Raw genomic sequence first — 16310 nt, 5'->3', positions numbered from 1 at the left:
TACTTTACAGGAGTGGCTACCCTGAGTAAATAAAGCAATTCAACATTCTAATTTCTAGTCAGTAGAATCGAGGTGTTTATACGGACACAATCATGCTATCCGAAACCTTTACTAACTATACGTAGTGCACAGCTAATAGATTGTGTACTGTGTCTCTCTCTTCAGAATATCCGTGGTGTTCCGGGTGAGGTCGGCTGCTCGAGTGCGGATAACCGACATGGATCTCATCAAGCGACTCGGCCTCATCATCGCCGTGTCCCTCTTCTATCTCATCGTTCGGACTGTGATGTCGCCGCCGAGCGTGGAGATGGGCAAGTCGCCGCAGGGCCTCAAGGCCGAGCAGTGCTCCTACGACTGGTGGGACTACGCGGCGAATATCGGTAGGTATTTTTCTGTGAAGATTTCCATGGTGACGGGTTTTTATAAGCTCCGCCGTGACTGGCTGATCACCACTGTTCCTGATTCTCTCTTTGGAGATGAGTTTTGGTCCTGTAAATCAGCTTCCATCAGGCAATGTCAGGACCAGAACAAATTTATCGTCACACTAATGGCAATAGCAACGCAGAACTTTCTGTGACAACGCTCTTTGGAGGACAATGTTAATCGTGTCGGAGAGAATTGTTAGACGTGATCCCACTTCGGGGCTAGAGGTTTTGCATTCGAAGAAGAAAAAAAAAATGTTTCAGAGTGCGAACATTGGATTAAAGTGTTCAATATCAAACACCGTAGTAGGATCATTATGAAAGGACTAAGGGGATTCGCCTACATTAACACAGACCACCTTACGCACAAGTTTTTAAAACTTCTCTATTTTCCTGTCTGTCCGAGCGCGCGCCGATTGTCGGTAAACATTGATTCAGTCCCTTCATTGCCGAAATGTGCCGAAGAAAATGACCGACCGCAAAATACTGTGAAGTGATGAGATACATCGAACACCGAGGGCAATGAATTAGCATCGCTTACAGCTACTCCCGTCCATTCCCGAAATTGCTACAACGATTACACTGCATAGCGGTGTAAGGCGGGTCAATATACACATTATCCAAATGAAAGTCCATTATTTGTATTTTACCGACAATTCGATTTTCCTCGAGTTAATGCCCCGCAGATGTTGTATAGCATTAGCTGATTACATAGTCGTCAAACTTCAAAAACCATAAAGAATGACGTATGATCTCGAAGACTTCCAAGTGTATTGTTAACCATTAGTTCAGTGTGTTTTGTCGATTTGTTTGCTTCTTTATGATAATAATAATATTCTCCCGATGCTATTTGGCCGTCCATTAGGGTTCAAAGCTTATTTTGATCAATTAACACATTTTGCTCCGATCGTCAGCCTTACCGATTTGGTCCTACATTGCTGTCACACAGCAAATAAACTTGGACAGATTTACCAACGACTCTATGCAAATATCTCTCCACTCTCCCTCCTCCCTTAACTGTAATCATAAACATCGTCGATCTTCCCTGAAACAACGGCAGGGAACATTCCCTGAGATCAACCTAGTGCATCCAAGACTGAATAATTCAAGCATAGGTAACGTCTTAATGCGAGCGAGAAAAAAAAATGTCACCCACGACTGACCCTCCCAAATAAAAAGAAAAAAAAATATCAAGCTGAGAGGGTGTCAAATCAGCGACAGAGTCTTGGCGACAGTGTAAAAAGTCTGGATAAGATCGGAGGAGAGGGAAATTAACATTAACAAAAAATAAATACAAACGGGCTTCTTACAAATCCCACGTGTCCATTTGTGCTGGAAAGACGAGACGGCATCCTTGAGAATATAAAGCATAAGGACATATTTCCTCGTGTCTTCTTTGCTTAGTAGATTTTTTTTTACCTCGTTGCTGATGTGTTTTCTTGTGGGGTTTGTTTATATTTTATCTCGGCCGGGAAATCTCGATTCATATAGACAGATCGGGTGATACGAGAATTTACTCTCACGGGCTTCGGAGGATGTTGTTCATTTACTCACGACGAGGGGCCTGAGAATAACGATGGGGAAAAATGGATGTGGCATACGGTCCATTCTGATGGCCAATAAATGGGCATTTTTATCAGAACGTCGATCACTTAAAGATGCGTTTGTTTTTATATTCGTTTGAGACCTTTCGACACTTACGTCCTTGTGATAACGACTAATAACTGATGACGCACATTGGTTAGAACGTATTTAGGAAAATAAAGGTACAAAACCAATATAACAAAAAGCATTGGAGAAAAAAAAGGATCAAAGAGTATAGGAGCAAGTTCATCGTATGGAAAGCTACTTCGACTATGCTGTCTAGATTTCACACATCAATCATTATGATTATTGTCAATACATTTTATTTTATCTGAAGCACTGTTATGTGTATTTCTGGATTTTATTGATCAGAACAAAAGCATTGTCCTTTTTCATAAATCATATGACATATACATTTTTGACATCACAAAACAATTATTTGATAGCATTCAATGATAGTAAAATTACCAAGCGTCTGATCCTTTTTTGGACTATACTCTCTAACACACGTTAACACCAATAACTCTAGAATCGTATACACAGAAAACGAGGGAATAGCCTTTAATGGAAACACTAAATATTACCAAAGACAAGACAAAACAAACCAAAGGCGCAAGAACACACACTACAATCTTTAAAAAAAAAATCAAATGTTTGATTTTTTTTAAAGCACATTATGCTCAGTCCTGGAAACAACAGGAGGGTCAAGAGATGGAAGATCTTTTAACCGATCTGTTGGTGTATGCCTCATGGCCAGTGATTTCTATAGTTTAGTATTAATTTAGTATAAGTATTTGTTTAGTATTCAATTTAAAAAAATCTTGATGGGCACAACAATTGAATTTAGAATACACGTTTATATTCTATTAGATAGATAAGATAAGTTGCAAAAATGTTGTATTTTTCTATCATTCAATCTTATTTTTAGATTATTGCTCACCAGTATGGAGTAATGCTGCAAAGTCCACTTTGAATAGGCTGTTCGTTTTACAGAAAAGGGCTTTACGTATTGTACTGTATTAAAGGTAGATAATTTAGAAAGAACCTCGACATTGTTTAGCAAATCAGGTATTTATTAAAGGACAAGTTCACCTTCATAAACATAAGGATTGAGAGAATGCAACAATATTAGTAGAACACATCAGTGAAAGTTTGAGGAAAATTGGACAATCGATGCAAAAGTTATGAATTTTTAAAATGTTTGTGTTGGAACCGCTGGATGAGGAGACTACTACAACTTGTGAGTCATATACGTACAACAGTATAAAGAAAATGTAAAGACAATTCAAAATATTTTTACTTTTTTCGCATAATAAAAGAGCACTTGACTTGACTCTTTCTAAAGGCAGGGGGAATAATATTACCCATAACATTTGTCGGTAACGAGTCGGGGGAATGTGTACTTTTTGCAAAAGATGAAATTTTGTGAAATTATCTTTATATTTTCATTATATTGTTGTACGCATGTGACATCTAAGTTATTCACACACTGCAGTAGTCTTCTCATCCAGCGGTTACTGCACAAAAACTTCAAAAATTCATAACTTTTGAACGGATTGTCCAATTTTCCTCAAACTTTCAATGATGTGTTCTACTAATATTGCTACATTCTCTCAATCCTTATGTTTATGAAGGTGAACTTGTCCTTTAAATATATGTTCGTTGGAAAAGAATAAATGTGATTTTGTTGCATAAATGTTTGTACGGATTTGCACCACGATATCTTTCGTCAAGAATACATTTAAAAGATCACGGTTATAAACTCCGTACTTCTCATGTTCAAATTTGGTTACCTAAACCTAAAACAAATTTTATGAAAAGAAGTTTTTTATATGTAAATTCAAGTTTATTTAATTCATTGACATTGGTCACCCGGAACATTAAAGATATGCATCGGTTTTTTTTCAGAAGATGAAAAATGATATTCAGACTTTTTAAGTTGTAATTTGATATATATGCATATATATATATATATATATATATATACACTCAAACACATTTTGTTGTCGTTAATTAGTATTTTGGTTAGGTATTTAGTTATGTTAAGTCGAGTTCTCTGAGTATATTTCTATCGGGGTTTTTTTGTCCGGTTATTTCTATTACTGCAATAATTTTAATGTATCATATCAATATGTCGACTGCAAGTCATTTTGTGTATATATATTTTTTTCTTTTGCTTCTGAAATAATTTAAATGAATCACATTAATTTGTCGACTGTGAGTCTTTTTTACAATGATTTCATACCCAGTTATGGTGTACATGTTTTAATGTGTATTTATCGCTGTTGTTGTTTTTATATGAATTGTATATGTATGTCAAGTGGACCCCTTTGAAAATCAGCTGTGCTGAAAGGGCTATCCACCCTATAATAAATTAATAGATAAAATAAATCAATAAAGATGAGGAACATCGCATAAAACGCCCGATGAATTGAGGGTGGACCGAATTCCTTTTTACCCCAACACGTGGGGATTACGATAGTTTCACTTTTTGGACATTTATTTTCATTTTAACAAAAATGCATTAACATTATGCATTACATTAACATGTATATTTGTTATTCAAAATCAACACAACACTGTAATAAAGGAAAATACTATTCTATTTACGAATGACGTTCCCGAATTGCTGATAGTAATTTTTAGCATTCGTTGGTTAACGGTTCAACACGTTATTCTGCACATACAATGGGGGTAAGCAATCGTTCTATCCGACTATCCGACTTTCTTTTAATCGTTTTTCCTGAATACTTACGTTTACTGCCGATATGTTTCGCCCTGCTATAGCAACTGCATAGAAATTTTTTACATTTTTTTTTCTGCAAGGGATGAAATGGACAAAGAACTTGGTTTCTGACCTTAAAAAACCTACTTCATTTTCTATCCCATCTCGTACTCTAGAATCCCACGGGCCTGGAGACCTACGACAAAATGCTAATGGAATTCACGACCCAGATTGGGGATGTGGTAGATCAGCGAATAATAAGTGTCATCGTCTAATCCGCTCAATCTTCGATGGCGTTATGGAATCCCAAGTTGTCGTCCTTGACGTTATTAGCCCATTTCATAAATTTCCGTGTCAAAGTGATTATGGGAGAGACGATCGAGTGCGCGAGGATTATGCAGTTTGTATCTGGTCGGCCAACTGAAATTGCAATCAGTATGTCACGTTGTGGTGTAAATCTTATCTAGTTTAATTATATGTGTGTGCAGGTATGAATTTAACTTTGTGTGCCTGAGACTGTCTTGCCCGATGGTGATACCGGTTACCAAACTCAAAAGAAAACAAAATGATAATTCGAACTTTTTTTTTTCACTGAAAAGTCGCCATAAAACCCAAATCAAGTGATCTTTGATGATTTTCCATCCTTTGGAACTAACAACAATAAAAAGATATCTATACGATATAAAGACAGAACTGAATGGTTTGGCAATTCATTAATAAATTGATTAATTAATACCGCTATTATCCATTTTGGCGGTGATCACTGACATCGTCTCAATTGTGGTGATTCCAGCAGACTTGTATGTTCTTTTCGATGACCTCTCTATAGTGATATTGTCTGCTGAGACTTAAAGAACGTCTGGATCGCAGTACGATGGACCTCAATATCACTGGTAAAAGTTTTGGGTTTTTTTTCTAAAGAAGCAAAATAAAATCAAACGGACAAAAACAAACTGGGAAAATACAATGATATATAGCCTGAATAAAGACTATGATCCGTCCCTTCGCTTGCTTGTCATTATATACCTATCAGCGCATAAAGCAAACGAAAGGCACGTTACGATGCATCCTACGTGAGCTCGAAAGGAAGAAATCGATTGGTGTTTAGAGGGGAGAAAAACAAGATTGGACGGTCGCGGGGACAGTTGACAAGCGCTGAAACTTTAACCGCCGTTGAGAGATGGCGATATTAAAGCAATCATATCGCCCTGGCGATCTCTCGTATGTCAGTAGCCTACTCGGGGACATTGCTCATCTCGTCCCATGATTCACGGCCATTGCAACTCGACACCCAGTCGCCGGTAACTCCCGCACTTTAGGGAAACGCAGGTCTCCCAACCTCACGGCTAAAGCAGACAATCAGAGAGCACGGCTGTGGCGTATCTCTTTCCGCGCCTCCGAACATGAAGATCGCTAACCTCTTAGGCAGTAATCTGATGCAATTAACATTTCGAATGCGAGGAAGGAAAACAAGTTGGTTGTTTTTCCCCTCTAATGAAATCATCACCTTATTACTAGCTGGCTATGAAGGAAATAAAACCGCGGGTTCTTTTTCAGTTTCAGATGATTAACGAACCCTCATCAGTGTTTCACAAATACGCAGACACAGACACATACACATACACAGACACACAAGCACACACACACACGCACACACACACAACCACACACACACATAAAACGTACACAACGCAACACAACAAGATATGGCCTGACATCATTCACAAAGGGGTTCTTAACGTGTAGTACATGTATATAAATGTCCTTTTGTATCTCTGTTAATATAAATAAATGCATATAATGGAAAGGGAAAAGTGGGTAGTCTGAATATTATTGTCAAACTGAATATCGATGGGTTATTGGTACTCGTTGGGCAAAAAAATTGTCGCATTACGAAGATTCTCGGCTTGGAATATTGATATAATATCATCAGGAGGCATTGCGGTAATTTCCGGCTGGTCGCGACTGCGCGGAACTGGTGGTGGTTCCGTCACGGTGATTTAGAGCGATAGAATCGTAGCTACACGCGCGTTAGTAATGAAGAAATCAGCGCGGCGGAGGATGATGAGCTCCAAGATAAGTTTATTATCTGAAATCATATTAGGGTATACCATTTCGGGCGAGGATGCGATGGCATCTGCTTGGGGAAAAGTCAATAGTGTCGAGGACAGTGTGGGTAGCGAGCGAGAGAGAAAGAGGGGGGGGGGGGAGAGAACAGATAGACGGACAAACAGTTGAAGAGAGGAGGGCATAAAAGTAACACCACCAAAAGACAGTTCACTCGAGATTGATAGATCAACGTAGTTGAATGATGATCGCCATCAGGGAGAAAGTTGAAGCTCAGATGGGATTTTAACCTATGGCAGAGATATCACAGAACGAGACGGACAAACAGACAGGTCGACAGATATAGGGATGTGCGTAGGGGGACTGATTAGCTAAAACAAAATTAAAAAGCGTATGAGGAATTGAAATGAAAAAAAAAAAAGAAATCTGAGTGACAGTGAGGGCGCTACTAATGGGACTAATTGAGAAAAAAAAAGATTGATAGAGAAATATATATATACCTGCAACACTTGGTTTTGACAGGACGCACAACGTAAAGAGGGCAGATATCTTATGAGGAAACATTTGAAAGAAGACAAGTGTGTATGTTTGTGTATGTGTGTGTATGTGCGTGTATGTGTGTGCGTGTATGTGCTTGTGTGTTTGTGTATGTGTGTGTGTGTGTGTGTGTGCGTGTGTGTGTGAGGGAGAGAGAACAAGAAAGAACTTACAGAGAGAGAGAGAGAGAGTGAGCGAAAGATAGCTTCAATAGAGCGAATGGAAGCAACCACGAGAGGATGACGCGACCCAGTGACACTCTCTAGGTAGAGGATGATAGGGATGCAGAAGATGAAGCGAAGGGAGGAATAAGATGGGAGGAAGAAACGTGGAGAAGACGGAGCTTAGGGTCTGATTAGATTAATGTTGGCAGCTAATCGCGAACAATTTCGCTGAGCTCCGATGATCCCAACTTCTCCGTAAATTAATTTCCAACCGCCGCCGAAAGCTTAATACACTTAAAGGTCCGTGAATGAGGGTGAACTCCTGCACATCTCAGAGTACGTTAACCCGTCTTCTTAGCACGTACGTCAATGAAAGTGTTAATTAGTTAATGACCTTATACTCCTCACCAATTATTTGGCTATGCTCAGAGACAACACTTCCTGTGCAATCAGCGTGCGTGTAATGAAATACCTGTATGACGTAATTTATTCTTCAGAAACGGAAATTTGTCATACTTTATTACAATGTAACAGTCATTAGAAAAAATAGATGAGCTGCATGCTTGGCCATAATTATTTACTAAAATAGTGAAGGCAGTCAGAGAGCAAACAAACTGTACATGTTGTCGTAATGATCTGACTTTCCTTCCCTACCTTTAATATTGGAATTCGTCTTAAAGGCATTATTGGCCATTGGCAGATGAAACAAAAAACAATTCTAAAATTTGAACTAGATAATTATAGAAAAAACCAATTTAAAAATGTTAATCAGTGTAATCAATGTCAAGTTTTGTTGGATAGACAAAATGTGAACAATAGTTATAATAAAATAATTGCTTCGAGAATAAACTGTCTACAGTTATGGTTTATTGAGAAAAATAGTGATACCTCCTTATGTTTTAGGCTTTAATCCATTTTCTTAATAGATTTTGGGATGTTTTGTGATACAAATGACCTACACATGCATCAAATGTGATAACTCGAACATTTTTTCTTAAATCACTGCTCCCGATGGTAAACAATACCTTAATTCACCCGTCAAAATACTGGAGTGTATCTGCAAAAATGACGCCTATACATTACATGACGTCACAGATAGCAGGGGGAATCCCCTGTCGTAGCGCCGCTTACGTAAGATGTGGTCACATATAAAATAACCCTGCTCCCTCGTAACGCTGTGAGCATTCAGTGAAATTAAAATCATGAATGTAATACAACGTCACACCATATTCAATACTGAAAAAGGATTAGCTTAGATGGCATTCTTTCAGTTGTAAACACTTGGATGAAATGCCAAATATATTTTCACTACACTGTAGAGTGGGCGTATTATGCACTGCACTGTTTTCAAATTTGCACTTTTTTTCAGATTATGCATTACCGTTTCTTCTGTATGGGTTGCCATTTTCGAAATGGAAGATGATTGAATTTAAATTCATAGGAAATTATCTTTTAAGGCGATCTACATAGAAAATATGTCAGCAAATTTGGCTATGTTCCATTTTAAGCAGATTGATTCATGGCGTTGCTGAATGTTTAGACTACAAAAATTAATTTGTGGAAACAACATTCCTTACAAACATAACGGAAAGCATAGAATGCCACATTGGTAGCAAGTTACACTGAGTATGATCAGTGAATTCATTACCCGGTATTCATTTTCTATGCGTAGTTGTAAAAATGTATTTTCACAAAGACTTCGTTGATAGATGTCTTTGGACTCGTCAGCTTCACCGCTTCGTTGCCGACGGGGAAAAAAGACATAAGTTGAACGAACGGACTGACAGAAGATAGAATTCATTACGCATCTATTTTCCATCTTTCGTTCAACGCAAAATCAAGGCAGGAGGAATAAACACTGTTGTTATTTTTCATGTCTTTGACCATCTTATTGATGCCCGTGACAGGAATGATGTTCCAAATTTCTTTTGTTGTTTTGAATATTTCACCTGTTGGGTGCATGATTTAGCTTGAAAAAAAAAAAGAAACGATAGTTTCCTTTTTGTGTGTGGACGCTACCACAAAGGTGATATAAGTGGCATTGTCATTTATGTGTGTGTGAGTGTGAGTGTGTGTGTGTGTGTTGTTGTTGTTGTTGTTGTTTTTATTTTTATTTCCGTCTTCAGATTAAAAAAAAAATACACACAAGTTACTCTTGCACATATATTCCGTATACGTACAGTTGGAAGAAACGGGGGATTGCCCGTTCAGTCATTATCTGCAAAATATGACTGTTCTTCCACAGGGTTCCTGTGTATGTTTATATGTGCGTTTAAACAAAGCACTAACAAATTTTCGCATCTAATAAAGATCGATCCTTTTTTTTCGGAGGATTAAAAAAAAATCTGAAAGCGTAAAAAACCTCAGAAGTTTTCAATGATATGGCGGGAATTGCCTGTGGGATAAAATAATCTCTGCAAACAAGCAAACGGCGCGGCCCTTCGCTGGGCTTGCATCTCGTGATGTCGCCTGAAGGCATGACCTCTGATTATCAGTCTCATCGGACAGGTGAAAATGGCGTCGAGAATCATCACTTTCATGTATTCCGCAATCAACTTCCATGTATTCCGCAATCAACTTCCATCAACCACCCCCTCCCCGACCCCCCCTACCCCCCCCCCACACACACACACATCACACACACACACAGTCACACACTACTATATGCTCGTATTCCTGAAACTGCTTAGAGCAGTCGAGAGAGCGGAGTAGCAATATGCTGGACATTGCACACATTAGCTGGCATTCTATACCTTTCTTATTATTTTTTTTTCTTCTAAATGGACGACACGAATCTTACCCTATTCCACATCGTTTTTGACTCTTGTTCCTTATATAGAAAGGAGCTCAGGCGATTATTATTGACACACTGTAATTGATGGATGGGTGTGAGCGTCACAGGAGTTTCCTATTGAAAACGAAGGCAGGAAGATGGTTAGAAAGAAGAATTGGTAGGGGGGGGGGGAAAGCGGCCTTAAAGGGGAGGAGATGAGAATGAGGTCGTTATATGTGTGGGGGGGGGGGAGGAGGGGGCTGCGTGTATGTGCGTATGTGTGTTTATGTATTTTGTTGGGTTTTTTCCTGCAATATGCGTCCTTACATATGCTACATGTTTGGGTACAGGGGACATTGTATGGCAAAATATACGATTTTGTTCTGGCGAGCTTGTTGGATACACAAAACGCTTCTAAAAATTAGCAAAAAAAAAAGTAAAATAAACAGTGGGGACCCTTCGAAACAGAGTGTGTAAGGTTGTATGCGTGTGTCATATGATATTATTATGTAATTTTGTGTGGTGTGTCTGCGTGTATGTGTGTGTTCGTTTTGTTTTATGTTACAGACCTTGATCAATTTTACATTGTTTAGCCTCAGTTCTAGTCTCTTCAAAAGAATTGAGTTTCACTTCTGTTTATCTGAGTTTCCTCTTTCATTTTTTTCCGGCTAAAGGGTTCATATCTTCTCTAGATCATATTTGTAGCCGATCTTTAAAACTGTGTAGACATGAAACACGCTACCGTCTGTTGCAAAACTCTTTTTATTCGATCTTTAAATGATGATAGCGTCAAACTTGTAAAGCAATGATAAAACCATAGAAAGAGTCGTTTATTCGTTAGCACCACCTTACTGCATCCGTTTCAATCACTTACCGTTTCTGCTGTTCACCTTTTCCCAGATAAAGTTATAATCATGCACTATTCAATACCGATAATAACTTAATTTGCTTTATCATGCATGCATGAACGGTATACTAGTACAAAATCCACTTGATCAGATCTTTGTTTGTCTTTCCATGTTCAATGTTTTAGACGTACGTTTTACTAGATGCATCATTAACAGAATTGTGCGCTCTGCCAAATTGTCACTTCCAAAGGTATTGCAAAGAAGGGACCTCCATACAAAATAATGGTAATCCATAAACTCGTTGTTGACACAGCAAGCAAGGTGTTAAGTAACTGGTAATCGCCTCTGAGAACAGAAAGAAAATGTCCCTGCTAGATTCATGGTATTCCACCTGTCAATTCAACACTTACTATAAATTCCGTTTATTCAACTAATTCAACATATAAACTAATGCTGCCCTTTTCTTCGTGATTTACGTCTGCTTCCTAACTGTGGGACATTCATTGAATTCCGGGTTTATCTGTGGTACTGGATTTCCCTAGATTTTAGCGGGAATCACGCTGATGTTCCGTGTTATTGACTCCTAATGGGTTGCCTCGAAATCAACAACCACTATCGAGTTTATTGACATTGATGAATTCAGTTGTTCGGCGACGTGAACCACGCTGAGGGGGTCATCCACTGATGGCATCTGTATGCAATAATCTCGAAAGATATAACATTTTTTTTATCCTTGGTTTTTCTCGTGACCATTAAAAAAAAAAGGTAAGCATGAATAAACAAATGAGATATTTACGGGATGTGGAGGCTGGAAGAGTACAAGTTGACAACGTTCTATTTATAAAATGTAAAAAAAAAAAAATGGAGTGGAAAGGAAACTTTGCCAACTTGCGCGCACCTTGGTATCTCGTTTCGTCAACAACAATCGCTGCCGAATCGATCAATGTAATTAAGCTGGCTCGGTACAGGATGCGACAGAAACAAGTAACATCCATCTTCGGGGTGCAGGGGTTGTCTGGTCGAGTAAGAACCCCCTCCTCCACCCCCCTCCTTTCCCCCGGACGGCAATATCCGGGGTGATTCCTGGTACCTTATTAATTGCGATTGCTTAATTGTGATAAACGGCGACGATACAGGAGCCTCTGATCACCTTTGATAGCTGTTTGGCAGCCGAAAGTCATTAGCGTGGTAAAGATAGAGAGAGAGAGGGAGGGGGGGGGGCGGAGAAGGGAGCGAGAATGTCACATTTTAGGCAAACATGGGGTCTAAGTTTGCACCGGTTTGTGCACGTAGTTCTTGCAGTCGCTAGGAACGTTGAGGACACACTCGACATTCGCACCTTTTAATAGATTGAACTCGTCCTTCTCGATAAAGAGCATCATGTCCCATAGCGATTCTATAACTGAGTGATTTTGGCTATCTGTGCTGGGTTACAAAGAGAATTCTCTTGATTCCATTTGGTATCTCTGGGGTTTTCACTGAAGCAGACACATGGGTGGAATTAATATCCGAAAAAATTATAATGTATATTAAATTAAGATTGGCAGAGTTTCTTCTTCCACCTTGGTCCATTTCACGAAAGATGTTCGGATAGCAATGGTAGCTAGAAGGACAACTTCCGGTAGCAACAGCCAATCAGGTAGCGGGATTCTTATCATTGCCAGATTTGTCACTGCATGAAGAGTTGCTACCATACCAACTTTTTATGAAATGGGACCCTGGTCTCTAAAAACTTTTCAAGACACTGTTAGTTTTTTATGTCATCTAAAAAGAAACCAACAGAATCTATTCTAAAAGTGAGGTCGGTTTCACAGAGTACTTGCGTTTTTAGCAGCCAATATTTACCACCCATAAACATGTTGAGAATCCGATTGTCTTACAAACCGGTTTCTTTAGAAGTGTTAATGAATCACAAAACAGTTTTGTAATCGATTTCTTCTTTTTTTTTTGGGGGGGGGGGGGGTAGCTAACATTGACTGTAGGGGTTGGGTGAAGCATCAATCACGTGTACACCGTTTGCGGCCAAAAAGAAAAATAAAAAACCCCAGCTCTTTTAATTTTTTTCCATTTATTTGTTTCATTTTAACTTGTGAAAGATGAAAGAGTCGATGTAGCTATCCATGAGCGAGTTTTACCTTCTTCCCGCCATTATAACTAAAAAAGAAAAGAAAAAAGGAAAGAAAGTCTTAATCTAATTTCATGAGGTAGTATATAGATGAATGAAATAACACCTTTTATTGTCTGCCTCGGAAGTTGACTTGATCTACAATTAGAATGCTCGCGTCAGATAGCCAACGAAAGTCCTGGGGTTGTAAGCAATTACAAAATGTAATAAGAAGACTTCAATCTTGACGACCCTTTAAAGTCACTCTCTCAACTCCCTTCCACATCTCTATCTCCCTCTTCGGTATGAACACCTCTGATCTGTTACGCTCCTGTAAGCCATTTGACCGGGTTAACTAACGTCAGTTTAGCACTCCAAAGAGGTCGTAACTCTTAAAAGTAAAATGGGCGTGCTATTCTTTTATTCTGCCCCTCACGTACGTATCGATGGCACATAATTTGTTTGCGTGCGTGATCATAAGGGATCTTCACGCCCATCTAATAAACTTTTCAACATCTCTTTCATCGTCCCATACAATCATCCTGTTGATTCATCTCTCTCCTCACACACACACACACACACACACACACACACACACACACACACACACACAAACGCATACACAAACAGACAGACAAACGAACAGGTGCCTGTGTCTTTAACTGCGTACACGCGCGAATTCACACACACTTTTCTTTCGTTTTGTTTCATTTTATTTGTTTCCGTATCCTAATGATACAAAATAATTGCAAAGTACCATAGTCAATCTATACGAGAAGATGAAATGTCATGAAGCAAGTGCAAATGCAAACAATACATTACAAAAGTATAATACATGTATCCACTGCACGTACAAATACCTATAATAGATACACGTGATTTACATAATTTTATCATCATAAATTCACTATGAGTTTAGAAAGGAATATGGGGAAATATTGAGGGCAGTTCTTGTACAACTAGCAAGTTCCCTGTGTCAAAAAGAAAACAATGAGTCTTTGCATGCGTGTGTACATTTCATTTCATTTTATTTCATTTCCGTTAAAAGTATACAATATGTATATATATATATATATATATATATATATATATATACATATATATATACATACAGTATGACATTTGCCTATGAAAAGAATAGAGTTCAATGTGACTTTTGCATGTTCAAGGAAAATTAATGCAGATCATGCGAAATTAATGCAGGTCATTTCTTTTACAATAAAACATACCATACTTGCAGTTTATGGAAACATTAACGATTAAAAAGGGATAAGAGGAAGAGGCACAAGTAAAACAATGCATGAGACATTATGACACACTCACACTTATTCAAACAAAGAAACAAACAAACAAACAATACGGTCACAGACACGGAAAATCCCTGCAAACTCCAGCAAATAAACAAAACAAAAGGGTCATTTCCGTTTTATATCGAGACTAATTTTGTGATCTGAATGGTCTTCAATTTTCGAGGGGCGGCATTGGAGACTGATTAAGCCTATAAGCACCTTCTTGCTCTACACGTATGTAAAGTGACCTTTTTATTTGTTAACATGAACATTAGATCTTTTAGACTGTTTCTGCAGGGCGTTAAGGGAGTTCTCCTAAGGGTGCAATTCAGGTGGCGATGGCGTAAAAGAGTGTCACAGCGGAAACAGATGAGAAACAGTGTAGAGATTAACACACATCTTTCACCGCGCCCGAAGCAGATAATACCATAAATTTCAGTCGAGAGAAAGTTTATCACGCTAGAACGCGAAAAACTTTTTTCTTTAGTTTTTCTCTCCTTTTTTTTTGTTTTGGTCTTGTTTTGAGTAACACCAACCAGAAATTCTGCCCCAACTTATAGATCGAGGTCAACTATAAACCTGTGGGACGTTAACGTTCAATCATCTTTGTGCAAGTATGAGTGATCCGACCAAAATGAAAGATTGCACCACAATTAGAGCAACAACCAATAAGAAGAGTTTTGTGATATAATATCTCTTTCTCTCTCTCTCCCTAGCCAGAGTTTGCGTGACACAAATGTATTTAATACCACGACAATCTGTCTTTGGCTTTTTTCCTTTTGTTTTCAAATCTTCCAGGTCCTTATTTTTCTCTTAATCTACATGTGAACTAGTTTCACTCTCTTTTTTTTTGTATGTGGGGATGGGGTGGAGAAATTCATATCATTTCTGCATGGCACTGAGATTGAGAATAGATGCAATGATGCTCAAAGCAGGTCCCTGGAAATTAGGGTCGGTTTTCAAGAATCAACGGATCAAATCCGATTTGTCAGGACCTTATTCCAAATATTAGGTCCATATTTGAGACTTTATTTCCTCTATAAGAAAACTCCACCCCAAAACAAAGAAGTTCGAGGATGGAGAAATTGATCGATTTCTTCTTTTTTTTTTTTTTTCGCGAAAACGATCGAGTCAAGCAGTGCCTCACAATGCTGTCAATGGCTTTTGTATACAAAGTAATCATTCTTTTTCTTTTTGGTCAATAATTCGGTGGTAATAACGACCTCCTATTTATGAAATCGTCATTTCGAACTACAAAAATAACCAAACGTAGGGCGTATAAAATTGTAACTTTTCATCTTTTATAGCTATTCTAATTTATGTGTCAAATGTAAAATTGTACACAATGTTTCTGTGTCTACCATTTCATTTTATCACCATCACCTTCATGATCACATTTCTTGTTCTCCTCATCATCACCCTTTCATCATAATCATAATTTGTCATATTCTTTATTAGTATTTACGTATACAAGAATATGAAAACTGAATGCATTATAATATGTTCAGATTTTGTTCTCCATTCTGCTAAACTAAATACGTATATGTAGATAGGTTTCATGGGCTGCCACGTGTTCAAGCATCCGCTTATAGTGGCAGTCCTTCTTCTGCATAATTTCTTCGATAATATATTGTTTGCAAATTTGGTAATACAATATATTTTGGTAATGGAATCAATGTATACATGTATTTTTTTTCTCCTTTGAAGTATGTACGATGTAATCTGTATATTGATGTTTTCTAAGGTATTACGAAAAGAATTCTGATTCATGTAGAAATTATGTTGAAGACAAATAAA

At 38.1% G+C, this 16310-nt stretch overlaps 1 protein-coding gene across 1 annotated transcript in view; it reads left to right on the top strand.

The window, feature by feature from the left end:
• The window catches only part of LOC139741026 (probable G-protein coupled receptor CG31760), a 139150-nt gene that overhangs the window by 97081 nt on the left and 25759 nt on the right, over positions 1-16310 (top strand). The window contains exon 6 of the mRNA XM_071651615.1: positions 166-380. Within this exon, the coding sequence (XP_071507716.1) occupies positions 166-380 (215 nt within the window). The remainder of the gene's footprint in view (positions 1-165; positions 381-16310) is intronic.

This window comes from Diadema antillarum, unplaced genomic scaffold (assembly GCF_040938485.1).
Source record: "Diadema antillarum isolate AM-2024a unplaced genomic scaffold, OU_Dant_1.0 seq00000897_RagTag, whole genome shotgun sequence".
In the NCBI taxonomy this organism is placed as follows: domain Eukaryota; kingdom Metazoa; phylum Echinodermata; class Echinoidea; order Diadematoida; family Diadematidae; genus Diadema; species Diadema antillarum.
This window is presented reverse-complemented; position numbering and strand designations above follow the sequence as displayed.